This window comes from Oryx dammah, unplaced genomic scaffold (assembly GCF_014754425.2).
Source record: "Oryx dammah isolate SB20612 unplaced genomic scaffold, SCBI_Odam_1.1 HiC_scaffold_17, whole genome shotgun sequence".
Classification (NCBI taxonomy): domain Eukaryota; kingdom Metazoa; phylum Chordata; class Mammalia; order Artiodactyla; family Bovidae; genus Oryx; species Oryx dammah.
The window spans coordinates 71,843,738-71,869,706 of NW_024070201.1; the positions used below are offsets into that span (position 1 = coordinate 71,843,738).

At 45.3% G+C, this 25,969-nt stretch overlaps 1 protein-coding gene across 4 annotated transcripts in view; it reads left to right on the forward strand.

Moving 5' to 3' along the window:
* The window catches only part of EXT2 (exostosin glycosyltransferase 2), a 142,416-nt gene that overhangs the window by 62,247 nt on the left and 54,200 nt on the right, over positions 1-25,969 (forward strand). For all 4 annotated transcript variants that reach the window (XM_040259051.1, XM_040259049.1, XM_040259048.1 and 1 more), the window contains exon 8: positions 1,050-1,181. In XM_040259051.1, the coding sequence (XP_040114985.1) occupies positions 1,050-1,181 (132 nt within the window). The remainder of the gene's footprint in view (positions 1-1,049; positions 1,182-25,969) is intronic.

Below are 25,969 nucleotides of genomic sequence, written 5' to 3' on the forward strand. Positions count from 1 at the left end.
GAGTTTGAGTAAGCTCCGGGAGTCAGTGATGGACAGGGAGGCCTGCCTGCTATAGTCCGTGGCGTCGCAAAGAGTCAGACATGACTGAGTAACTGAACTGAGCTGAAGAAAAGCAACAAAATGAAATGGAAAAGATTAGTAAAATTGATAAACATCAGTAAGACTGATCAAATACAAAGGGAAAACACAGATGATCAATATCCAGAATGAAATAAGTATTACTACAGATTTTATAGGCATTAAATAGACATTAACGTGCATTTAGTCCAAACATTGAACAGATTAAAGTGAACATATTCATTGAAAAATACCACCTACAAAACTGACATGAAAATAAGCAGAATCTTATGTCTGTGAAAGAAAATCCATGATGTAAAATTGTTACTCACCCCACCCCACCCCCCAAAAAACCTGAGATGACTTTTTAGATGACTTCTCAGTCTTTCAAGGCAGAAATAACACCAAACTTGCCTAACATTTCTCAAAGAATAGAACTTTTTCTACTCACTTTTCAACTCCTTTTATGAGGCCAGCATAATCTGACACTGAAATCCAATTTTAATATTACAGTGTTCAGCAGAAGAGGTCCGACATAGAAGAGTAAACACCGTTGGGTTCCATTAATATGGAATTCCGTAGTGGGCCAGCAGAAAGCAGAGTAGGGATTACTCTTGGAGAGGTGAGATACTGACGGGGTGTAGCAGAGGACTCTCCTGGGGTGCTGGAATGTTCTATATCTGGATAGTAATTATAAGAGTGCTGAATGTACTTTATGTGCACTTTAGTAGTAATATTCAAAAAAAAGACTGTAAACTTGACATTTCATCCCCACGTCGTTATATCTAAATTGAATTCCATGCGTTGCCTGTGCTCATGTCCTGTTTTGACTGCCTTGGATGAATGCCCACTCTGATGGAGTTGCCTTGCACAGCGGGCAGGCTTTTGCCTTGGGCTTGCTCTTCTTTGAGAATAAGGAAATGACGTCGACGCAGAGGTGCCTGCCATGGAGCCTCTGGTTCTTCCCTCACACAGTGTGGTTTTCTTCCCAGGCACGGTGGTTTTGGGAAGCATACTTCCAGTCAATCAAGGCCATCGCCCTGGCCACCCTACAGATCATCAACGATCGGATCTATCCATACGCCGCCATCTCCTATGAAGACTGGAACGACCCTCCCGCCGTGGTGAGTAAATGCCTGGGTGAGCCACGTCAGGCACAGGCCAGCAGACAGGACGATGGAACATGTACTGAATTTGTAGAGGTGATTTAAGTTTGAGCTTTCTAAGATATAAGAGTGTGCTAGAATATGTGGGACCCAGTAGGACCAGTTTTGGTCTTCCCTGTTGGCTCAGATGGTAAGGAATCTGCCTGCAGTGCGGGAGACCTAGGTTCAATCCCTGGGTTGGGAGGATTCCCTGGAAGAGGGCATGGCCACCCACTCCCGTATTCTGGCCTGGAGAATCCCCGTGGACAGAGGAGCCTGGCGGGGTACAGTCCGTGAGAGCAGAACACGACTGAGCAACTAAGCACAGCACAGGACCAGTTTGGGCTTCCCCGGTGGCGCTAGTGGTGGAGAATCCACCTACCAGTGCAGGAGAGGTAAGAGGCACGGGCTTGACCCGTGGATTAGAAAGATCCCCTGGAGCAGGAAATGGCAGCCCACTCTAGTATTCTTGCCTGGAGAATCCCATGGACAAGAGAGCCTGGCGGGCTACTGTCCCCGGGGTAACGAAAGAGTAGGACACGACTGAAGCAACTTAGCACACACGCCCGCAGGACCAGTTTAATTTTGAAATGATGACAAAAGTAACAAATACTGAAGCAGCAGTTTGTTTTAAATGTGCTTAGGAAGACAGTGTGTTTGTTTATTGCAGAAATAAATTGGGAGGCCTGGGTCTTGTTGGAAATGGAAGACTTCCTGATGGCTTTTGCAATGGTGGTGCTTTGAACTCTTGAAAAGATTCTCTAAGCAGTTTAGTGATGGCTTATATTTTGAGCACTCCCTCTTATGCTTTATGCTAACTAAGTGCTTTACATGGATGTCAGTTAACATTCAGGCCCCTTGTAGGGGACATCATCAGCAAAAATGATAGAGAGAGAGGCATTAGGGATTGCTCAGGGTGGGGAGACCCCTTGGTCCTTCCAGCAGCAAGATGGGGTGGGCAGATGCTGCTCTCAGAGCTTCGTCCTTAATTGCAGGAGTCACAAGGCATCTGTGGCCTGGGAGGGACAAGTACCTCAAGCTGTGGGGGGCACAGTCTCTGCTCTGGGGCACACCTGCTGTCTGGCTCCGAGACCCGGAGGCCTCCGCGTGAAAGAGCTAGGCTCCTCTCTGCCGAATCGTTGCTCTTCTCTCTGTGGCCAGCCATCCTTGTCTCCTGACTCTACCCGCTCTTAACAGTGCTGTGTGCTGCCTTCTGGTCTGCCTTCTATTTCCCTCCCCACCTCCCTCCCTCCTCTCTTCCTCCCACCTTTCTTAAGGGGTTATTGTGTGCCAGCCCTCTACCAGGTGCTGACAAAGCAGAGGAGGAAACCAGGCCCTGCCCTCTGAGGAGCTCAGTGCTAACTTGGGAAGCCCGGAAAGAAGGGTGTTGTATGAGTTGTCCTGCAGTGGAGTGGCGGGTGGAATGCCCAGGGACCCCCGGGCGAGGGCGGGTGGTGCTCCTGAACGGGAGTGCCCGAGAGGAAGTAAAACGGTCAAGGCAAACGAAACAGTAGCAGACATCTTTCTGTTTTCCTTGAGGGAAGGTTTCCTTCTGCCCATCTCTTCCCTTGACTTCATTGCCAAAGGTAACCTTCCAGAATGTTTCTGTTCTTCTATAGACGTACTGTATAATTTTAGAATACAAATGGGGTCACACTATGCATATTATTCTCAACCTTGCCTTTTTTACTTTAGAACTAGATCGTGGGCTTACTTCCATTTCATTCTGTATAGGGATACTTCAGTTTTAAGGACCGTTGGAATCACGTCTCGGTCTTTTGGCTAAGATCGTGCATTGGACCGCTGTATATGATCCCATCGCTTAGGTCTATCTTACAGGCAGGTCTGTTTTCAACAATAATAGGGGGAATGCATATTATTGCATCCACCCATCCTTTCAGGTGTGTTTGGACATAAATGTGTGAATATACCTGTAGAATTAATCACAGCAGAGACATGACTAGAAGAATGTTGATCAGTCAATCAGTGAGTTCAGTCGCTCAGCCCTGTCTGACTCTTTTCAGCCCCATGGACTTGAGTGTTGATAGATACTAACAAATTGCTCTTTCAAAAGACTACAGCAGGTTATAGTTCCACCAATAACATTTTGGTTATTCTGGTTCTCCATGCCTTCAGTAACCCTGAGTACTTGAATTTTTGCTCACTTGGAAGGTTGATCTCTCTCTCCGTTGCTCCCAGAATACAAATATAAATGCTGTTTGAACTGTGATGGGTCACCCTGATTTTTAGATTGTTTTTGGCATGTATTCATTCAGTGGGTATTTCCTGGGTGCCTGTTTTGTTCCAGGCAGTGTTCTTGGTACTTGAGATATGTCAGTCAACAAAGCAGAGAAAAATCCATTGCCACTGGGGAGTTTACATTGCAGTAGGTCCTGCTATCTGGAAGCAAGATTTGTCTTCCTAGTAAAATTTTAAAGCTTTCTTTATACAGGTCCTTTACAAGTCTTGCAAAATTTTTTCTTAGGTGTTTTATCATTCTTACACTCTGATAAAGGAATTCATGCTTTCTGACATTTTAGTTCCTAACTGATTAGTTTTGTATGAAGACATTGTTGGCATATATAAACTTGTAATACTCTGACTGAGTTCTGTAATTGTTTGACTTTTTTCAAGTTGATTCTCTTGTGTCTTCTAGATGTACAGTGATACCTGCAAATGCTAATTATTCTTTTCTCCAACACTTGAACCTTTTCTTATCTTTTATCTAATTGCCTTGGCTGCTGCTTCCAGAACAATGTTAACTGACCATCATTTAATGTTGTTAAGTGTTAAAAGAGAAGGGTGGGTGTTGTGTGAGAAAGGGGGAAGTTAGGTTTCCCCCTCCCCCAGCTTACCTCTGGTTCTCTGGAGGACAGAGACTCAGGCAAGTGAGCGTTAGATGTGATACAGCGACGGGGTGGGCCAAGACTGATGAATTTTGGGGTTTCTGGTTCCATCCAGAAGGAGCAGCAAATTCAGAGGTCAGAGGGACAAGAGAGCATGGCAGCTTCAGGAACTTTGAGGGGGTCCGTGTGGCAGGAGTGAAGGGTTTGTGAGGGAGACGCAGAAGGTGGAGCCTTCCGAGGGCCCAGATCGCCAAACCCCTGGCATCTTAAGGGAGGTGCTGGAATGTTTCCGGTGGGTGATGGGAGATCAGCGGAGCACCTCCACAGGAGTCATGTGGTGAGGATGCATTTCGGGTCATTCTGACATCAGTGTGGAGGGTGGTTCTGTTGTAGGAGGACAAGGCCAAAGGCAGGAGACTGTTTCAGGAACCCAGGTGAGAATCAGTGGAGGATAAATGTGAGCGATGGGGCTTCCCTGCTGGCCCAGTCGGTAAAGAATCTGCCTGCAGTGCTGGAGACTGCCTGCAAGACAGGAGACCTAGGTTTGATCCCTGGGTCAGGAAGTTCCCCTGGAGAAGGAAATGGCAACCCTGTCCAGTATTCTTGCCTGGAAAATGCCGTGGACAGAGGAGCCTGGCAGACTACAATCCATAGGGTCGCAAAGAGTTAGACACAACTTAGCGACTAAACCACCACCCAAATGTGAGTGATACCAGGGACCACCGGCCGTGCTAACTGGGAAGGCGTTTAGGAAGAGTGAGGAGCATGGTGTTGTCTATCCAAATAGGGAGTGCAAGTGCATGGGCATCGCGGGCCAGGGTGGCGTTGGAGTCCAAACATGGTCTGGCAGCAGGCCTTCCACAGCCCAGCGCCAGGCCTCCTTTCTAGCCTGATTTCCTTCTGTTCCCTTTTGGGGAGCACTAGGTTTCTGGCTGCACAACGTTGTCCTTCCTGTGTTTGCTCTCTGCTTTTCTCTCCCTGTGCCCTTGTGACCATTATTCCTTTCACTGGACGCTGTTCTTCACCATCACCTCTGGTCTTAGGCATTTTATTCAGGGGCCCTGGTCATGTACCCCTTTCTCCATGAGATTTTTCCTGGACCCCTAACAGAAAGTGATCTTTCCTTCTTGTAAATCTTAAGGCGTATTATCTCTTTCCTGCCATTTAACATCCATAGTAGTACAATTTCCTGTAAAATTTTAAGTTTCTTAAGGGAATTTCTGAGTTATCCTGGTATTCCTTATAATACCTAGAGCAGTTTAATTCAGGTAGGAAGCCCTTTATACATAAAGAAGGAAGGAGGGATTGAGGAGGGTGGAATTTCCAGGACGTGAACCATCCACAGCTCACTCACATGCTGATGTGACAGCCTTTATTTTATTTGACCCTCACGCTATTGGGAAGGTGAGAAAAGCGAAAGATCCCCTCTCATCCCTGAAGCAGACCTGGTGAGGCTCACAGACCCTGATGACTCGTCCAAGGTCACGTAATGGGCAAGTTGCGTAAACAGGCAGGAGCCCAGGCCTTCTACCCACAGAAGGTCTTGACTGGCTTACAGAGTTTTATGGGAGCCATTGAGCCTCCTCCAGGCTGAAACATTTCCACTCTTCTGAGCATATGGTACAAGCTTGAGACAAAGAAGATCACATCTGTTGCTCTGCGGGAGAATTCATACAGGTGGGATAATCATGACCCAGCTAGAGAATGTGGAGACAGTGGGCGCTTTCCTGTACTTTTATCTAAAGCTCCAAGAAAAGTGTATGAGGATAAATGGTTGAGATTCTGATCTCTGTCTTTCATAAGAATACAGACTAGGAGAAAATAGTATATGAAGTTTTATAGTTTTGAAATAGGCATATTTTAATTGAGGACAAAGCAGAATGCTGGACTCAATTTGGGAAAGAAGATGAGTATAAAAAGCATAGATCTGAAAAAGCATAGATCTGCAAAAGCAACTGGAAAATATATTCTTTCTTTCTTTATTTTTCTTTCTTAAGGGGAATTTAGTGTTTACCACATTCTAGGAGCTCAGGTGATGAGAGCCCTGATTTAAAGCTGTAGGTTGTACATTTCTGCTTCTTCAGTGAAAGCAACTGACAGAAAGCCTGAATAGCGTTGATTTATTTATAGTTAACTTCCCCCCCGCCCCTTCAGAAATACTTAACCTGTCCTCGATGTGGTTACTATGAGCCCAGCCTGCAGGGGAGTCTCCCCTCTAGATTCCATCAAATTTACCATATCAGGCACCCCGAGGTGGGAGTCGGTGTGGATCTCAGTCAGTAAATCAAGGGTTGGCCTGGCTTTTTCAAAGATCTGCAGTCAGGGCCTCCAGCCATGCTCTGAGCTTGCTCAGCTGGAGAGGAGGGCTGAGAGCAGAGAGCCCTTTTTTGGCCAGATGACACTGCCTGAGTTTAATGTTAAAAAAAGAAAAGGCTTGTGTGTGCATAGTGAAGACAGTGGGGTGGTGGCCGGCTGTGCAGAAACCCAGAGCCTGTGTCACCAGATGCTCTGCCTTCCTTGTCTGTAATTGGAACGGGGGCCGATTACATTGTCCACCTTGTGCTACACTCTCAGACGGTGAAAATGTTTGAGTAGGTCATTCTGGAGCACAACTTTAAAGTGGCAGAGTGGTCTGGTCTGGAGAGATGGGCCCTTTGTCTCGAATCTTCTCTTTGGAAGGAATTTCTCACCAAATGGAAGTTTCTTTGTGAGGGATGACACATTTGTTCTTAATCATTAAATTTTTTAACTCCTCTTGTCAAGGATGCCTGCATTTTACGGTCTCTTGAGGCTTTCATTCCCACCCCCCACTTTTTTTTTTTGCAAGTATCAGCAAAACTTTACCATCTCCCCAAACACTCCCTGCCTGTATCACTTCTCAGGCGTGTGCCATTTCTGGTCTCCCCCTTGGCAGGCCTGGTGCCTGGATCTGGGCCTGGCCTGGGTGGCTGGGGGTCTCTTTGGACACCCTCCCCCAGCTTACCTCTGATCGCCTGTGGGACATGAGCTTGTCAGGAGGACACAGACTGAAGCCCGGGAGCATTGAGGATGTGCGGATATGGAGCGGGCCAAGAGCCGTGAGTGTTTGGATTTCTGGCCTGTGCCAACAAAACCGTATCCTCTCGGTGACCATTAAAAAAAAATAATAAACGTAATATAATCCTAAAATCATGTAGAGTGGAATATCTTCCCGTATTGTTTTTGTACAGCGTGATTAGAAGGGTTATACTCCGCCTCGTCATGTCCTAACGTGATTTGGTAGAGTCAGTGGCTCAGTCGTGTCCGTCTCTGTGCGACCCCGTGGACTGCAGCCCGCCAGGCTCCTCTGTCCGTGGGATTCTCCAGGAAAGAATACTGGAGTGGGTTGCCACGCCCTCCTCCAGGGGATCTTCTCAACCCGGGGATCAAACCCAGGTCTCCTGCATTTAAAGTGGAGTCTTTACCATGTGAGCTACCCGAGCAGGTAAGTTTTATTTACCTAGTTCCTTCTGGCGGTGTCTTTCAGATTTGTTGTCACAGATCACACTAGCATAGATACCCCGGGTTGTTTTTTGAACACTGACTGTACTGGACCTAGGACAACAGAAAAGGGGACAGCAGGGGTCCTGAAGCTGTTGACAAAAAACCTGGCAAACTGACAAGAAAAGTGGGGAAGTGACTGACAGTGGGTTGTTGCACCCAGCATAAGAATAAGGGTGACTGCAAGAACTGGTTCCTATGAAACCTAGCCGGTGTGGCGGCTTCGCTGCAAGCCAGGCCTCAGACGCGGATTGTATGCACTCACCTAGGCATCCTGTAAGCCTAGGTCCGGCTTTTGAAGATAGGGGGGGGGAGGCTCAGCAGGTGGGAGGATTGTAGAAGAGCACTTGCTTGGGTGGCAGTCCTCACCCGTGAAGGGCAGGGTCAGAGCTGTGGACTCGGTGCAGCAGAGCCTGCTGTTGCCCCTAGTTCTTGGGGAAGCGGTTCCGTCAGGACGTGTCAGAAGCTCCCGAAAGGCTGGTGAAAACGCAGATTGCTACCACTCCACCCCTAGTTTCAGATGCTGTCGGTCTGGGTGAGGTCCTCGGATTTGCATCTCTAGCAAGTTCCCAAGTAGTGTCAATGTAGCTAGTCCAGGGGCTGTGCTTTGATGTGGGATTGGTTCACTGTGTGTGTCCTGACTCCCTGCCTGGAGAAGGCCTCCCTCTACCCCCATCCGGTGCCTCTTCTGCACCCCTGGAGCTTGATTAGAAGCTTCCAGAGACTGGGCTAAGCCCACATCTGTCTCAGCTACAAGAAGAACTCAGGGCTACCGGTACTTAGATGTCCAGATAGCAGCCCTCCTCATTCACAGAGGTTGTGATTGTATTAGCCGCTGAAAATATCACTCAGCTGTAAATACTAACAAGCTATAAATCACTCTGCAGGCCGAGGAAGCGCCAGCTCAGATGCAGGGAGCAGAGCCCTGAGTCTGTTTAACTCCGCTCCCTGCCCTTTAACTTCCAGGTTGTGGAATGTGTCTCTGGAATTTGAACACCTTCCCTGCCCACCCCCCTCCCCCAGAAGGCCTTTTTGGCTTATTTTCTCCCCTTCTTCCTCCCACTGCCCAGACAGATATGGCTGAAGTATGTATGGAATTCAGAAATTTTAGCTTGAATTGTAAGTAAGTTTAAGCGTTTTGGAGTCTCTTGTTTTTAGAGGCTCCACATTTACAGGGTCACAGTTGCACAGAAGGCCTGCCTTCCTGCCCCCAGTGCCAGGCCTTTCCTTGAGTTGCCTTCGCCATTGAATTGTCTCATAGCTGTACTTGGCTTCTACGGAAACAAGCCGGAAGGTCTCAGGTCATGGAGTAAAGAAAGCCGAGTTGGGTCTGAGGAGCGAGAGATGCAAGAAGATCCCAGGAGCTTGACCCGGGTCCCCATGCCAAGAATTCTGATGGTCAGATAGTAACGTGGGAAAGATGAGGTCGCAGGTCAGATCCAGGTGGGGAGGGTAAGTAAGGCACAGGAAGGGCCAAACTCAGGGGGTGCTGCGGAGGGGGTCCTGTCAATCAGAACATCCTTCCTGGAGAGGGAGACTCGTGTAACCAGGTAGCCACGCATGCATGGCGACTCCAGGGGTGGCGGAGTTCGAGCTACACGTGTAGTTTCCCTGGATGCAGACCTTCCCCACCCACCTGGGCTTTTGTAGAGTTCACTTTTATGACGCTGGCATTCAGGAGTCAACACCTGACTGCTTCCTTATGTCCCATAGAGGAGGAGGGCAGCGAGTGGAGTAGTTTCTCGGAGGCTGTGGAGCTTGGCCTGGCAGCGGATGAATTGAGGACATCTTGGGTATTTCGGCAAATCCATCCTTCACACACCAGCTGTCGCTCACTGGCACATCCGATTCCCTTTCCCGTTGCTTCAGGCCCACTTTCTGTCTCCTGCGAGTCAGTTTAAGAGGTTCAGTAGCAGAGATTACTGGGAAAATGGGTTGTCAGGTATCACAACATCAGGGGTAATGAATTCTATTTCTCATATCCTATACTGTTTACATAGACCCATCAGTTAATATTTGAGTGTAATTTTGCTAATGAGAGGGTCATTACAACTGCAGGGGAGAAAAATTCCCGCATTGCTCCAGCTGGAGTTTGAGTCTCGATTTTTGGTTCTGTTTTATCTCTCAGCTATATTTCTTAATTTCATGTTTAAGAGAAAAATAGAATGGCTTAACACATATGTGGTTTAAAAAGTCAAATTATAACGCCTGTAACTAAAATTAAGGCCCATTCCCGAGGGGCAGCTGCCTCAGCTCTCCTCTGATATTTATTTTCCTATCTTCTCATAAAATGCTGATAGTGCTGGTTTTTAAAATTTCTCTATCACAGACATTGTCTCTCTACTTGCGTAGAGTTAGTGCTGTTTCCTGTTCCTGGCTCTTCCTCCGCACGTTTCTCTTCCCTCTCATCTTAGCAGTGGGGCAGTGTCGTCATTGTTCATTAGAGCAATGTTTATTGTTGCATTATTAGGACTATATAAATGTTGGTGTCAGTGGAACCAAGTAGTAAAACGTGGTTATGTTTCCTTTCTTGTATGACTTTTTTTTTTTCCCCAGGGAGTAAATGCATAGCTGCCTTTAAAAAAAAGAAAACAAAAACACTGTCTTAGTTTTCCATGTTCCTATCACTGCTTTTTACTAAATTCTCCAAAGAAAGAGTGAAATGGTCAAGCACAAGTGAACTATGGGCTTTCCCCCCTCCTGCCCCTCTCTTTCCCTCCCTCCCACCCTTCTCTTCCGTGGCCTGCACCTGCAGCTCCAGTGTGGATTGATTGCTCTCTAGGTCTCCTGTACAGAGGTCAGCCTCAATGCTCTGTTCACCATGATTCTCGCAATTCTCTTTTCTCTTCTTTGTTGGATTCTTTGTTTTCAAGTTCTAACATCCTCTTTCTTTTTGTTTTTTTTAATCCAATAGCTTCCCCAGAAAAGAGACTGTTGGGGGGTAAATTTGCTGTCACTTTGCATGTCTGAAAATGCATCTATTCTCTTTCACCTTGATTAATAGCTGTGTGCAGTGCTGTGCTTGGGCTAGTATAACATTCTGATCGAGGTGGCTTTTCTTCAGAATTTCAAAGGCATTGCTTCATTGTCCACTAATCTTCCCGTTTTAATCTCAAAAACCTGAGATGTCATTCTAATTCCTGATCCTTTTGTGTGAAACTTTTAATCTTCCTGGAAAATGCTGTGTTCTGAAACTAATGATGATACACCCTGGTATGAGTGTTTTTTTTGTTCACTGGATACTGATTTGGGCCCTTTATAAGGAAATTTTCACATTTTATATCTCCCCACCCCCCCTGTGGCCCCATTTTCTCTCTCCTTTTCTTGATGGAACTTGGGTTACCTTGATGATGAATGTGCTAGACTGATCCTTATTTTTCTTATCTTTTCTTTCTGTCTTAATGGACTTTTTGTTTTAATTTCTTAGATATTTTCTCAATTTTATCTTCTAACTTTTCATTTTAAAATTTTTGTTCACTTTTAATTTCTAAGTCTTTACTTGACTTCTACTTAATCTTTTTTTATAGCTTCCTATTCTTGTTTTAAGGATACAGTACTTTCTCTTTCTGAAGATATTTGTGGTTTTGTTTTTATTTGTCTTAAGCTCCCTGTATTATTTGTTTCCTTTGAATTCCATCATCAGGTCTTTCTTTTCTGTCTTTCATATTGGAAACTTTCTCCAAATACCTGATGTTTCAGCAGTCTATTCGTATTTGAGTGAGCCGCTGAAAACTGATGGGAAGCTCTGTGTGCATGGTTTGGCTTGTCAACTTTCGGGCTTTACTGAGGTTTATGGACGGGGACTCAACTGTTTACCCCATTGTTGGTACTCTTAGGTTATTTCTATTGGATTGGTTCACTGACCCAAAGGATACTCTTTCTGCCCTTGGGAGCAGGCGAGGATGGATAGTCAGTCTGGGCTGCGCGTCTTTGGGGAGGAGAACGGGGAAGGAGACCAGGCCTCATCCTTCATACAATGGATGATCTCTGGATCTGCCGTATTTGGCGTGGCGCCTCATCCTGCTGGCCTTGTGTCTCTGGAGTGTGGGGTCTCTCTAGTTCATTTTCTCCAGAGAATAAACCTCCTGGTAAGATGCAGTGGGTGGAGAGGACAGGGAAGGCATGGACCTGCCTGTGCATGTAGGTTTAAGGGATCTCGGAACCAACTTTTCTTATTCCTGTTTTCAGAGTCCCTCCTCCTTAGACGCCTAGGCCTTCCCATTTCTCAGTCTGCTAACCATCATCCTTGGAAGGGTTAGCTTTCCACACTTTGCTAGGCAGTTTATGTTCCTCTATCTGGCTTTTGTTTGTTTGCTCAAACAGACCTAAAATTATGTATATTTTTAAACTTTTTGTTTTGACATAATTTTAGACTTTAATTTCCAAAACCAGTGCATAGTTTCTGCACACCCTTCATCAAAAACTAATATTTTGCCAAATTTCCTTTATTCTTTTCTGTGTGTATGTAAGCACACAAATGCATATACATTCATATTTATGTATTTTTTTTTCCTGAACCTTTTGGAAGTTACAGATATGAGGCACCTTTACTCCTAGATCTTTCTCATAAAATCACCCAAATTATTTGTAAATAAAAAGTGATACAATATGATTATTTAACCTATAGATCTTGAGCTTCCCAGGTGGCACTAGTGGTAAAGAACCCACTTGCCAGTGCAGGAGACGTAGGGATGCAGGTTCAATCTCTAGGTCGGGAAGATCCCCTGGAGGAGGGCATGGCAACCCACTCCAGTACTCTTGCCTGGAGAATCCCCATGGACAGAGGAGCCTGGCCGGCTACAGTCCACGGGGTCACAAAGAGTCGGACACCGCTGAAGCAGCTGAGCACACACATGCAGACCTTGCTTAGATTTTGTCAGTTATCTCCATAACGTCCAGTACAACAGAAGAAGATTTCAGGCAGCCCTTGTGTCTAGTTGTCATGTCTCTAGCCTCTGTCAGAACAGTTTCTCAGGTCCTTCTTTGTCTGGCATGACAGTGGTCGTATTGAAGAGAACATGTCAGTTATTTTGGAAGGTATCCCTTGATTTGGATTTGTCTGATGCTTTTGCATTAAAGTATGCATTCCATTTCAAATTATTGAAATTCAGATTAAGTATTTTTGGCAGGAATGTCACAAAAGTAATGTTGGTTCTTGGTGTATCCCATTGGAGGACACATGATGTCAATTTGTTCCCGTTGGTCGTGATGATAACTTCACTCAGAGGTTTCTCCAGTGGGAAGTTACCTCTTTCTTTTAATGTGTCTTGTGAGGAAATACTTTGAGACTGTGTAAATATCCTGTTACTCCTCAAACTTTTACTAGGTTTAGCATCCACCAATGATTTCTTGTCTGAATCAATTGTTATAATGGTTGCCAAATGGTAATTTCTAATTCCCATTCACTATCTGCTTTTGAGAGTGATTTTTATTCTTTAACCTGAGGGTTCGTGTCTTTTAATCAGTGTTGGAATATTCTGAGTCATTTTCTCTTTGAATATTATGTATCTGTCATTCTCACTGATCTTGGAATCCTATTAAATGCATGTTAGACCTCTTTAATTCTGTTGTTGTGTCTCTCAAGTTTGTTTTTTCCCCCCCTTATGTTTTACACATTTTTAACTCTTTGTGCTGCATGTTGGAAAATTTTTTCTCATCTATTTTGCTCTTTTCTTAGCCATGTCCAATGTGTTTTTACCCATCCATTGGGATTAAAATTACAGTAGTTATTTCTAGAAGCTCTGATTATTTTTCAGATCTGTCTGCTTGATCTTTTTTCATAGTATCTTTTTTTCCCTATATAGATTTTCAGTTCACTCTTTTGTATCTTAATTATTTGAGATATTCACCTTATATTCTCCAGTAATTCAATTTTAAAATTTCTCGTAGGTTCTAATCCTGTCGTTTGTCTACTGCCTGTTGCTCTTGTTGCATTTTTTCCTTATATGTTTTGTAATTTTGGAATGTGAGTTTCATCTCTGGTGAGGTTTTCTATAGAAATCTTCGCCACCTGGGGGTAAGAAGGTATTTCTGCAGAGAGTTTGTTCTTGTTTTGTGGCTTGTTCCAGATGTTCCAGGAGGTATTGCAGAGATAAATCACTTTTTAACATTAATTTCTCGGTCAGAGGTTTCCATACTGCACAGGGAGGGTCCATTTAAACCCCACACAGTACGAGGGCTAGCCTCTGTTGGAAGCATCCCCCGTCTAAACTCAGGTTGAAAAGGACAGATGATTTTCTGTGTGTCCACGTTCTAGGAGGGACTTTCAGGACCACCTTTCTGCTGATTGTACAGGCCTTCAAGGGTCCAGGCTTGGTGTATAAGTCCCACTGGCGGCTCCCTCTGTCCCCGTGCCCAAAGCTGTGCTCCTCGTCCAACGTGGGTATGAGTGTGGTGCACACCCTGTACCGCTAGGCCCAGTGACAGCCTCCCCATGGTGCCACGGTGCCTTCAGCTCTCTTTGCAGTTTGCTCATCGATTTGGGTTCCTGGCAACTTTCCATTTCCTGAATATTTAAAAATTTTTTGTTATATTTTATCCTACGTTTCTGTCTGTTGTCCTGCAAGAGACGCTGTCTTTTTCGCCTCCCCAGGTACGTTGAGCTCCTGCCCACTGTTGATTCCCGGCCTGTCCTTTTGAGCTCCTGTGGTTCATGCTTCCCCTCTCCGCCCCCCCCCCCCCCCAGAAGGAAGCAGAGCTGAAACACAGTAGACAAAACATACACCTTATTGGAATTCCAGAGAAGTTAAGAAATGATTGCGTTTTAGAGGTTGTTCTTTCCACTTTGTATTGACCTTAATACTCCTGTCAACTCAAAACTGTACAAAAGCTTTGATTTTCTTGGTCATAACTGTGTAGGTACTTTGAGCTTGGAGGCCACAAGCTATAACTTAATCTTTCCCAAGAGTGTCTGTTTACCAAGCTAGTGATGTCTTCCTTCATACCATAGCTGACCTCTGAAATACAGTCAGTGGGCCGCCAGCAAACATTTTTATGCGCAGGCCAGAGAAGGAGCCTGTCTTTCGAAATGAGTATTTCAGGTGTGGGATAGCCAGATGAAACTGTAAATTTGTTCCACCTCTCATGAGAAGTAATGCTTTGAGTCACCATTAGCATTCTTGAACACTTGGGATTATAGATCAGCCTGTTTGCTTGAATCAGAGAAATTACTAGTTTTTTCACTGAAGTTTTAGTTTTTTCTTTTTAAGTGTTTTTGGTATACTTACTAAGTAACAGATCCAGGGATGAGGATGGTGAATTTTGAAGACTGTGTCTTAAGAATAATCCACGTTTTTTACTATCAAACAGCTGAACTGTTATTTTTAATATACAAAGTTAAGAACCAGTAAAATCAACAACATGTTGAATTTGCTCCTACTTTATTGTATTCACCCATTTAATTGATTAGACAGTATCTTAAACCGTTTTACCACAGATATATTTAGTGAAATTTATTACTTGCAGACTGATATAACTCATGAATTATTAAAAGCATCAGCATATGAAACCCTCTCTCATCTAGATTCTTTGAATACGGCTTAGGTTGAGCCATTTAACTGGCTTCTGTCCATCCCACTGATGGAAGCCGCAGTCAGAGGAGGGTTCTTATAAAGGACTGGCTTCCTTTCCGAGCAAAAAGAGGATAAAATGTCAACTTTTTCCTCTACTACCTGAAAAGCAATCAGGAGCAACCCTCCCGCTCTTCTTGACAGTAGTTTGGCTTTATAGAAGAAGGGCAGGCATTGAGCCAAATGTGAATTTCAGTGCTATATAAAGAAAGAAGTTAAGTAGCTAAAACTCCGATAGTAACTGGAATTTTTAGAGCAGTACTCAGATGGGTTTAACCTGTAAGCTTTCAGAAAGCTAACAATAGCTCAGAAATACTTGAATTGCAAGGTTTAATCCCTTCTTTCCTGGTGATGATCCCAGTAAATTGAGGTTACTTACCGAATGTCTCTTCACAGCAATTTGCTCATCCGTAGGACTGGGTTTAGGGGGTAATAACAGTTTCAGAAGAATAGGGTAGTGGTTAGTGACTGATTACCAGTTACTAATCAGAGCCATTGAAAAGGACATTTTGGAATCAACCGGAGTTCCAGACCATTTAGGAGCCTGACATTGTGCTTTCTTATCTCTTTAAAATTTGTTATCCTTACCTATAAAATGAACTATTACTTATTTTACAGGATTATTATGAGATAGTAATGAAATCATGTATGTGGGAGCATTTTGTAAGTGGTATTGATATAGGCTGCTAGGGTAATGTTATATCACATGGAAACATACATTCTAGAGTTGGATGGGACTCTGGAGAACAAAACTGAAATTTACAGAGGGCGCAGTTTTGAACCCAGATAGGCCCTGTTGTGTATTATCTGTTGTTGAATCCTTGCATCCCCAAAGTAGCATTCTGCTAGCTCCATTCTTATAGATGAAGAAGGGGAGTCTTGTTTATTTTTAAGATCTGCCTCTCCATCATCATATTTCATACACGAGGAAATGGAGGTCTGCAGAAGTGTGGTGACTTGTCTGACGCAGAGATTCTCAGCCCATCATTCCATCTGTTATAATAGGTTATAGTATTGTTGCAGGAATTGTTTTTGTCTTGCACACAGACTTGGCCCTGAAATTAAACAGGAAACACAATAGCACCTAATTAGATTATTAGCGTAAATATAGAAAGACTTGTGTCACTGGCTTCCTGGTGGATTAGGTATGCTAAATGACCTTCCCAATTGAACAACAAAAATATTGAATGAAGCCTGTTGCTAAGCTGGGTGAAAAGTAAGATACTTGTTGACCCTAAACAAGTGAAGCCAGGTATCCTGGGAGGTGCTTTCACTGCAGACATTTGCAGAGTTCGGTGGCGTGAAGCCCCAGCCTGGTTGACTGTCTGAAGCAAGGAGCAGGGGAGCAGGAGAGAAAGTGTGTGGCCTGAGCAAGTTGGAGAACCTATCAGGAGCTTCCTGGGTGAAGCCAGGGAGCTAAAAGAGCCTCTTGAGTGAAGGGGTAAAGAAGAGCAAGTCTGTATTGACCCTGCTGTTGAGCACTGCATTCATAAGCCAGCTTCACATGGTTTGTGGTCCATGTTCGTACTACAGGTATAGTTCCAAACAAACCTTAAGAGGAGAATTTCCTTGAAGGTGGCCCTGAGTTGATAGGGACCAGCAGAAGTAGACACAGACCCTCTCTGGAGGGGTTCATCTTCAGTCCAGCTTTCAAATAATTAAAGTGTCTGTGGAAAATGAGCAGCTCACTGTAAAAAAAAAACAAAAAAAACCCACAATAAGAAATAAGGCAGTGTCGTGAGCGAGAACCAGCAGAAACACAGCTGCAAGGCTTGGGCAAACTCCAGAAGGCGGTGAAGGACAGGGAGGCCTGGCATGCTGCAGCCCGTGGGGTTGCAAAGAGTTAGACGTGACATAGAGCCTGAATGACACTTCAGATGATCAGATTCAAAGAAATGGTTCGGAATGCAGCCCAAAGAGACAGAAAATATTAAAGAATTGAAGTTACGTGGAGAACAGAGGGCCAAGGTCCAACATACATCTAATCAGAGTTCCAGGAGGAAGAGAGAGACAGTGGAAAAGAGGCCCATGTTTGAAAGAATAATAGCTGACAGTTTTCCAGAGCTGTTGAATGATAGTAGATCTCAGAGCTAGGAAGACCAGCAAACCACAAGCTGGACAGTCAGAGTGAAACTGCAGTGCACTGAAGAAAAAGGAGCTTTTAAACACCACTAGATGTTCAAGCTGGTTTTAGAAAAGGCAGAGGAACCAGAGATCAAATTGCCAACATCAGCTGGATCATCAAAAAAGCAAGAGCGTTCCAGAAAAACATCTGTTTCTGCTTTATTGACTATGCCAAAGCCTTTGACTGTGTGGATCACAATAAACTGTGGAAAATCCTGAAGAGATGGGAATACCAGACCACCTGACCTGCCTCTTGAGAAACCTGTATACAGGTCAGGAAGCAACAGTTAGAACTGGACATGGAAGAACAGACTGGTTCCAAACAAAGGTCTGTCTAGCTCAAGGCTATGGTTTTTCCAGTGGTCATGTATGGATGTGAGAGTTGGACTGTGAAGAAAGATGAGCACCGAAGAATTAATGTTTATGAACTGTGGTGTTGGAGAAGACTCTTGAGAGTCCCTTGGACTGCAAGGAGATCCAACCAGTCCATCCTAAAGGAGATCAGTCCTGGGTGTTCATTGAAAGGACTGAGGTCGAAGCTGAAACTCCAATACTTTGGCCACCTGATGCGAAGAGCTGACTCATTTGAAAAGACCTTGATGCTGGGAAAGACTGAAGGCGGGAGGAGAAGGGAACAACAGAGGATGAGATGGTTGGATGGCATCACTGACTCGATGAACATGGGTTTGAGTAGACTCCAGGAGTTGGTGATGGACAGGGAGGCCTGGTGTGCTGCAGTTCATGGGGTCGCGGAGTCAGACACAACTGAGCGGCTGAACTGACCTGAAACACATCTAGAGGAAAAAGAGGCTAACAGTGAAAAGGTCTGGCTTGCTCCTGTGACCCTGAGTTAGTCTCAGTGGCTCAGTTTCTTTGGATGTTAAAGAGTCACAGTACCTGTTTACTCCAGTCCACCCAGCTGTGGTTAGACCCCTTCTAAGACCAACATACAGAAAACTGATTTGTGAGGACATTACTGTAAATAAATTGTAAGAATTCTAAGGTGATAATTTAACTATCTTCCTTAGTTGTGTCTAGAGCACTGAAAGGGATTTCTAGCCTTCGATTTTCATCTCTCATGTGTCTGTTTAATGTCAAGTCAGGGAGATTTAGCCATCAGCATTCTCCTTATTTTTCAGAACGGTCAGGTATTTTTTAATGGGTGGGATGAGGCAAAGACACAGTGCAGCAAGCAGACTTCAGGCTTGTCCCTGAATCTTTTCCCTCTCAATGTTAAGAGAGTCTGCTGGCACATATTCTTTAGGTCTCTCATTCTCCAGCGTCCCAAGTCAGCGCACACCCAGGGCAGTGCTGTGCTGCAGAGAGAAGCTACAGAGGGTTAATGATTAAGGCAATGTGGGCCACGTTACTGATTGCCCCTTTCAGATCTCCCAGCACCCATTAACATAAATATCATCTCACCATTTTGGACAGGGGACACCACCCTTATGCACGTTAGTAATGTGATGCTAATGCTTAACCCTTTCATTGCCCTCTCTGCTTCAAAGGCCTTGCCCTATGTCCATTGATAGGGAGGCTGTTTGAACCTGGAGGCAAAAATGAAAGGGTTAACTCCTTTTGGTTTTGCCCTTTGACCACTTCAGGATGAGAGGCATGATGAAATACTTTTCAAAGTCTTCAGTGGAAACACATCATGCATAATTGGAGCAAAAAAGAATAAATCAAAGCTTCCCCCCCCTTTTAGTCTGGTAATTCATAATTGAAACCACATTGAGGTAAGGGTTGATAACTTCAAAACAACCATGAAAACTGCCCTTTCGATCAAGGTAGGGATAGGTAAGGCTGCTCATAACCAGGGGCTTGAAAGCTTCTGTGTAACAAGCCTGTCTTCTCTTCTTTTCCTTTCTCCTCTGACTTCTCACTTTTCTGCTCTGGCAAAATAACCTTCATTTAAATCAAATATGGGTGGACTCAAATATCTGCTTAATTCTCTTCTTGTCACATGACGTTATACATAGTGACATTAAAAAAAAAAAACAACCCTCTGCTATAATAGGGATTAAATTTTGGATCATCCTGCTTTGAACTTGATTTCTTCTGTTTGGGTTTTGCCTGGTGTAGGTTGAGAGAGTCCTTTCGTTGATATTAGAATGTGTATTTTATAATCCTCCAGTAGTTGCAGCAAGACCCTTTCAGAATGGCTCTAGCAGTTTGCCCACCAGCTTCCTCCAGTTTCTGTTTGGTAGGTAACTTTGGCCAGGATGGTTTTGGTTAGGCTCACGTAGGGCTCCTATGACCTTTCAACCAAGGAAGTAAAACAGGATTGCAGGAAGGGCCCAGACAACTTCCCTGTGTGTGAGACTGCTAAAGGCACACCTAGTTAGTTGAGTTGGAATCCCTTGCTTGAAGGAGAAGACCCCTTTGAGCTGGTGGTGGACTTTAAGGCTGATCTCCCAAGGCTTCTCTTTCAAGAGATCCTGCCACCTGAACCCACAATTCCGTCTCGCTGGTTTGTCTGTTTGCTGTTAATTCATTCACCAGGGCGCTCCAGGATAAACGATGTGATAGAACTTCTCGAAAGTGGGCGTGCTGTTGTGACAGTTGTCATGGTTGTCGTGGATTAAGTTAACAGTCTGGGTTTCCCAGCTTCCCTGAAGAATGTTTGTTCTGAGTGAGGAGTGAAGTAGGGGGAGGGTGAGTGCTGGATGAAGGAGGTATTTGGCCTCAACGCGCCATGCACGCACTCCTCCTCTGGTATCGCCTCCCATCTTGGAGTGAAGAGTTTCACTGAACATACCCAAAAGTTCCTTGAGAGCCAGCGTTGCGGGCTGCAGCTGCGGTAGCGGGGCTCTGCTTTCTCCTCTGGCCCCTCTGTTGCTGGGGGCCTGGTTTCGCGTGCCATGATGGAGATTTAATCAGGCTGCCGAGTTAATTGCCAGCGCTGTTTGCCTTTTCCCTGGCAGAAGTCAGAGTCTTGAGTAAATTATGGAGGTTTAAATTTGCTTGATTTCCTGCAGAAAGTGGGGTCAGGAGGTCCCAGACTGTAGACACTCTCTTTGGTCAGCCAGCAGGGGGTCGGTCCTTAACGGTATTTCAGAGGTGACTAAACGCTGTTTTTGAAATGTCCTTCTTCAGTAAGTTTTTTTTCCCTCTGGGGGTTGGTCTGTTGACCTTACGCTAGCAGAGTGGAGTGTCTGTATGAAGGCGCGCACCCCAATTAAAGACGCCTTTCTCCTCGCCGTCACCGGGTTCCAAAGGCAAATGGAATCATGTTTGCGGATGGACGGAGAGGCACCCAGCACAGAAGCCCAGCTGCAGATCAGCGTTTCCTGTTTCTGAGCTTTTGAGACAGAACGTGAAGGTAGCCGTGTTAATTTATTAGTAAAACAATACTCTGGACAAGAAAGCTTCAAAACAAATCAACAGAAAACCAATCATGAGACTTAAGAAGAAGCTTCTGTCGCATGGGCTTTTCATGATGTGGCTTTAGTTTGCCTGAGTCTGAGGTCCCTTGTCTGTGCTCCGCTCCCTCCCTCCTCCCAGCCTTGGCCCTGGCAGAGTCTGCCCCTGGCAGGCGAGGAAGCAGGTCTCAGCACTCGCCACTCGGCTTGCCCTGCGGCTGTTTGATGAGCTCCGTCCCCTCCTCACCTCCTCCAGGAAGATGGAAGTGACTGTGGGTCTTCCTGAGCCCATGGGACTTGAGGACCTTGTTTTAGTACTTGTTGTTTGTGTTACAATTTGTCTTTTTACCTAGCTGTCTTCCCTGCCAGATTCTGAACTGTTTGAGGAGAAGCAATTTGTCTTTGCGTCTTTAACCCTATTCTTGGCTTATAGTTTATGCTCAGGAAATGTTGACTGAATGAATGAGCACCAGAAATCATAGTGATGGAGTGATTGCTGAGCTGCTAATACTGTTGTTTTGGCAGATGAGAATATGAAGTGGAGCGAGCTAGTTTTTTGTGTTTGCTTTCAACTACCGTTCCTAGTTCTCCTGATAGCTCCGTTCATTCAGGGCTCCTCGGAAAGCTCAGTTGGTAAAGAATCCTCCTGCAATGCAAGAGACCCCGGTTCAATTCCTGAGTCAGGAAGATCCCCTGGAGAAGGGATAGGCTACCCACTCCAGTATTCTTGGGCTTCCCTTGTGGCTCAGCTGGTAAAGAATCTGCCTGCAATGCGGGAGACCTGAGTTCAATCCCTGGGTTGGAAAAATCCCCTGGAGCAGGGAAAGGCTACCCACTCCAGTATTCTGGCCTGGAGAATTCCATGGACTGTGTAGTCCATGGGGTCGCAAAGAGTCAGACATGACGTCACTTCACTTTCCACATCCCTGGAGCTCTGTGTTGAGCCCTGGGCTGAGCGCTCACGTGCATAATCTGGAGGTAGGTGCTGTCAGGCTCTCCATTTTACAGGTGAGGAAACCGAGTCACAGACGAGGCTTTCCACACCACAGTAAGTGTCAGCGTCCAGATCCACACTATTAAATATCCTAATACACTTCTTCAGAATACTTAGCACGATAAGGTTGTGGATGAGTATTTTTAAATGAATGAACTAAGTTGGAAACCATTTCAGAGCTTTGATGTCACTCATTTGAATGTACATTAGCTGTTCACACCCATGCACAGAGAACATAAGGAACACAATTTAGGCGTAGTCATTTTTAAGCAAGTTTTTGTTGAGTCGCACCAAGCACTGTGCTAGGTGCTGGGTGTTAATAGCAGTTATGACTCTGGTTTTCATGAAGCTTTCAGGATAGCTAAAATGTAATGAATAGGACAGAAAAGAGAAAATTATGAAAATGGAAAGTGTATTTGGAGAGGAAGAAGAATCCAGGAGAATCCAGGTAAACCAGGACCCCAGAGCATGGTGAGGTGAAGGTAGAGAGGAAGAAGGGATTCATTTAAAATCCTAGTGGCTGGAAGATAGCTCATGATCACTTAGCCACCTCCCACCCCGCTTTTGAGACCTGCAGAAAGTGAATCCCAGGGAAATTGCTATTCCCATAAGACCATCTGTTGGTGTCCTTTATCGAATGTTTGTGTGTGTCAGGCACTTTACATTTATTACCTTGTTACTGCTATTAACAACATCTAGACTGTTAGGAAATAATAAGTAAGACATGTTAATAATTTAATTACTGTGTTAAGTAAAACTACCTAGAAAAGAGCTTCCCTCATGGCTCAGTGGCAAAGAATCTGCCTGCAGTGCAGAAGACCCAGGTTGGATTCCTAGGTCGGGAATGGCTCCACTCCAGTATTCTTGCCTGGGAAATCCCATCGACAGAGGAGCCTGGTGTCCATGGTGTCACAAAGAGTATGACACAACTGAACGACTAACCCTTGTACTTGTACCTAGAAAAGTTGTAGTTTTAACGTGATCTTATAGATTCAGAAAGAGAGGTGCAAGAGAGGTTAAGTGCTTTGCCCAGGCCACGCAGCTGGTAAGTGAAGAGCCTGTGTTCTGATTAAGGACATGTGATTCTAAAACTGACCTTAAATGTGCTGGCTCACTTTTTTGAAGGTATTTGCATCATTGTTGGTGGAGAAGGCAATGGCACCCCACTCCTATACTCTTGTCTGGAAAATCCCATGGATGGAGGAGCCTGGTAGGCTGCAGTCCATGGGGTCGCTAAGAGCCGGACACGACTGAGCGACTTCACTTTCACTTTTCACTTTCATGCATTGGAGAAGGAAATGGCAGCCCACTCCAGTGTTCCTGCCTGGAGAATCCCAGGGACGGGGGAGCCTGTGGGCTGCCGTCTATGGGGCCACACAGAGTCGGACACGACTGAAGCGACGCAGCAGCAGCAGCAGCATTGTTGGTGGCATGTCCTACAGTAAAGTGTCAAGCTTGTAACACAGCAGATTCATGCTCAGCAGTTTCTGTGTTGCCTCCGTGTTCATCTCAACGCCTGTGTTTTATGGGAAAGTGTTGGCAAGATTTCAGAACTTGTTACGCTCCTTTACGTGCCCTGTCTCCCCCAATATGCTGCTGTGTCTGCTTTTCCAGTCTTCAAGCCTTGTTTGGCATGCGCGTGAGCGGTGTGGAAAAATTGAGAGCCGAGACAAGTTACTGTCCATTACCCACCCACCCTTCATCTCCTCCCGCATCCCATAACCAGCGGCTTCCCGAAGGGAGCTGGCATACGGGATGAGACAGGATCTATTGTCTTGCCAGAGACTTTGTTTCTTCTCCTGGCAGCGCTGTGAAACCAGAGCTGTGATGCCTTTCAGGGGGTTTAAATTCCAAGGGATTCATTTTCTGAAACCAAGCTTTGCATCTATCAGGGAATTTTCCCCCTCTTTTGAATGTCATAGAGGCATGCAAGTGTGCTGGCGTTCCCCACTTCTCCCGAAGAACAGACATCATTTTGTTGGAGGTTTAATAGTTTTTCCTCCTGTGTTAGAGGTGTATTTACCTTTTTAAATTTATGTGCTCTCTTTGTGTCAGTGTTATGTATTTGGTATGTTTTTATTCCATGTACCCTCTGAAATCATAGTGTTTAGGTGGGCTCTTACTTATTGGCCCAGATTTGATCATCAAGAATCAAGAAAACCTTCAGCATTTCTCTTCTCAGAGAAGAGCTACAAGTAATAAGCTCTGGAGTTTCCTACAGTCCCAGAGTCTATAGATGGTGATGCTTACCTCAAACTGGGGAGGGACCGTGAACCGCCACATCCTGGTGTCCTGGAGCTGGACAGCCTGGGCGCTTTCCTGCTCTGCCATGTACAGGTTATATGACCATGACCGTCATTCACTATTTCTTCTTTCCCTTCTGGACTGGCAACGCAAATGATTAGACATCATTCACTGTTTCCAACCCCACAGTTTCATCATCCGTAAAATGAGAGTGGTAGCCATCTATCTTGGGGTTGTCATGAGGCTGAAATGAGATAATATATGTAAAGCACAGTGCCTCACAGTAAAGTCGTTCAGTCGTGTCCGACTCTTTGCAACCCCATGGACTATACAGTCCATGGAATTCTCCAGGCCAGGATACTGGAGTAGGCAGGGATTGAACCCAGGTATCCCGCATTTCAGGCAGATTCTTTACCAGCTGAGCCAGAAGGGAAGCCCAAGAATACTGGAGTGGGTAACCTATCCCTTCTCCATCAGATCTTCTGACCCAGGAATTGAACTGGTGTCTCCTGCATTGCAAGCAGATTCTTTACCAACTGAGCTATCAGGGAAACCAAAGTACTGCATAAATCTTGACTATTTTGACATCACATATTATTTTACATACTTCTTCAAAAACTTTTTTTTCTTTTCCATTTAAAATGGGGATTTTCAAGCACACGAGTTTTGTGTTGGGAAGGGTTGATGAGTGGGCTGGGTTGGTGAGGGCAGAGAGACCACGAACCTTGGTGATTAACTGTGACTTAGCAAGTCAGGAAACTGTGACGAGTAAGATAGGAGTAGAAAATGAAAAGGTGTTCCTGCAAGGTGATTGGATGCAGGGTAGAAACACTAAGATCCAGGCACCTTCCTAAGACCACAGCTTAATGCCCAGGTATGATATTGTGGAAGCAAGAAGTCAGCCTTAGGAAGATAGTCTTTCTTGTTGTATCTCTTGGTTGTGAAATCTTAATTACGGCCTGTTGTGGACATTTTGGCTTTAGCATCCTGATGACATTAGGACTCCAGGAATCCCATTCAGTCGCCTTGCATCCCATCCATGTGTAGTCCATGTGCTTGTGTGCGTTTCCTGCCCCACACTGTTACATCTGGCAAACAGCTGTTGTCATAGACGTGGTGATGGCTGTCCATCAGTGATATGGATGAGGTTGACGGGGGAAGCCTGGGAAATCCCAGAGTATGAAAAGACTAAGGAGCGTGAGCAGCCAGAATAACAGGCCATTTCATATTCAGCCTCCTCTTGGTGAAGCTGAAGTTAGGTCCTAAAGTTAGGCTTTTCATGTAGAAGCAAATGAATGTAAATGTAATTCATGCCACTGAATTGTTCACTTAAAGATGTTTGAAATGGCAGGTTTCGTGTTATATTTTACCAGTTTTTAAATTTTAACGGTGTAATATATCAAAGCCCATTGCATACCTTAAATGGGGGCATTGTTTAGTACATGAATTATTGGGCTTCCCTTGTGGCTCAGCTGGTAAAGAGTTTGCCTGCAATGCGGAAGACCTGGTTCAATCCCTGGGTTGGGAAGTTCCCCTGGAGAAGGGATAGGTTTCCCACTCCAGTATCCTGGCCTGGAGAATTCCGCGGACCGTATAGTCCATGGGGTCACAGAGTCGGACGCCACTGAGCAACTAAACCACCGCCCTCTCCTTCTTCTGTTCTCTCTGTTTTCTCTGCTTCTTGTTTTTCTTCTTGTTCACTTGTTTCCTATTGTTCATGCTGAAGGTGTTCTTGAAATGTCTGATTCTAGGATCTGTGGAAACTCTAAAGAGCTGATCAAAAGTTTTTTGTTTAAGAGAAGCTTGTTACTGAAGGGCTTCGCTGTAAGATGGTGGAGCTTTGCTGTAAGGTGGTGGGGCTTCACTGTAAGGGGGTGGGGCCTCGCCATAAGGTGGTGGGGCTTGGCTGTAAGGTGGTGGGGTTTGGCTGTAAGATGGTGGGGCTTGGCTGTAAGGTGGTGGGGCCTCGCCGTAAGGTGGTGGAGCTTGGCTGTAAGATGGTGGGGCTTGGCTATAGTGGTGGAGCTTGCCTGTAAGGTGGTGGAGCTTGCCTGTAAGGTGGCGGGGCTTGGCTGTAAGATGGTGGGGCTTGGCTGTAAGATGGCGGGGC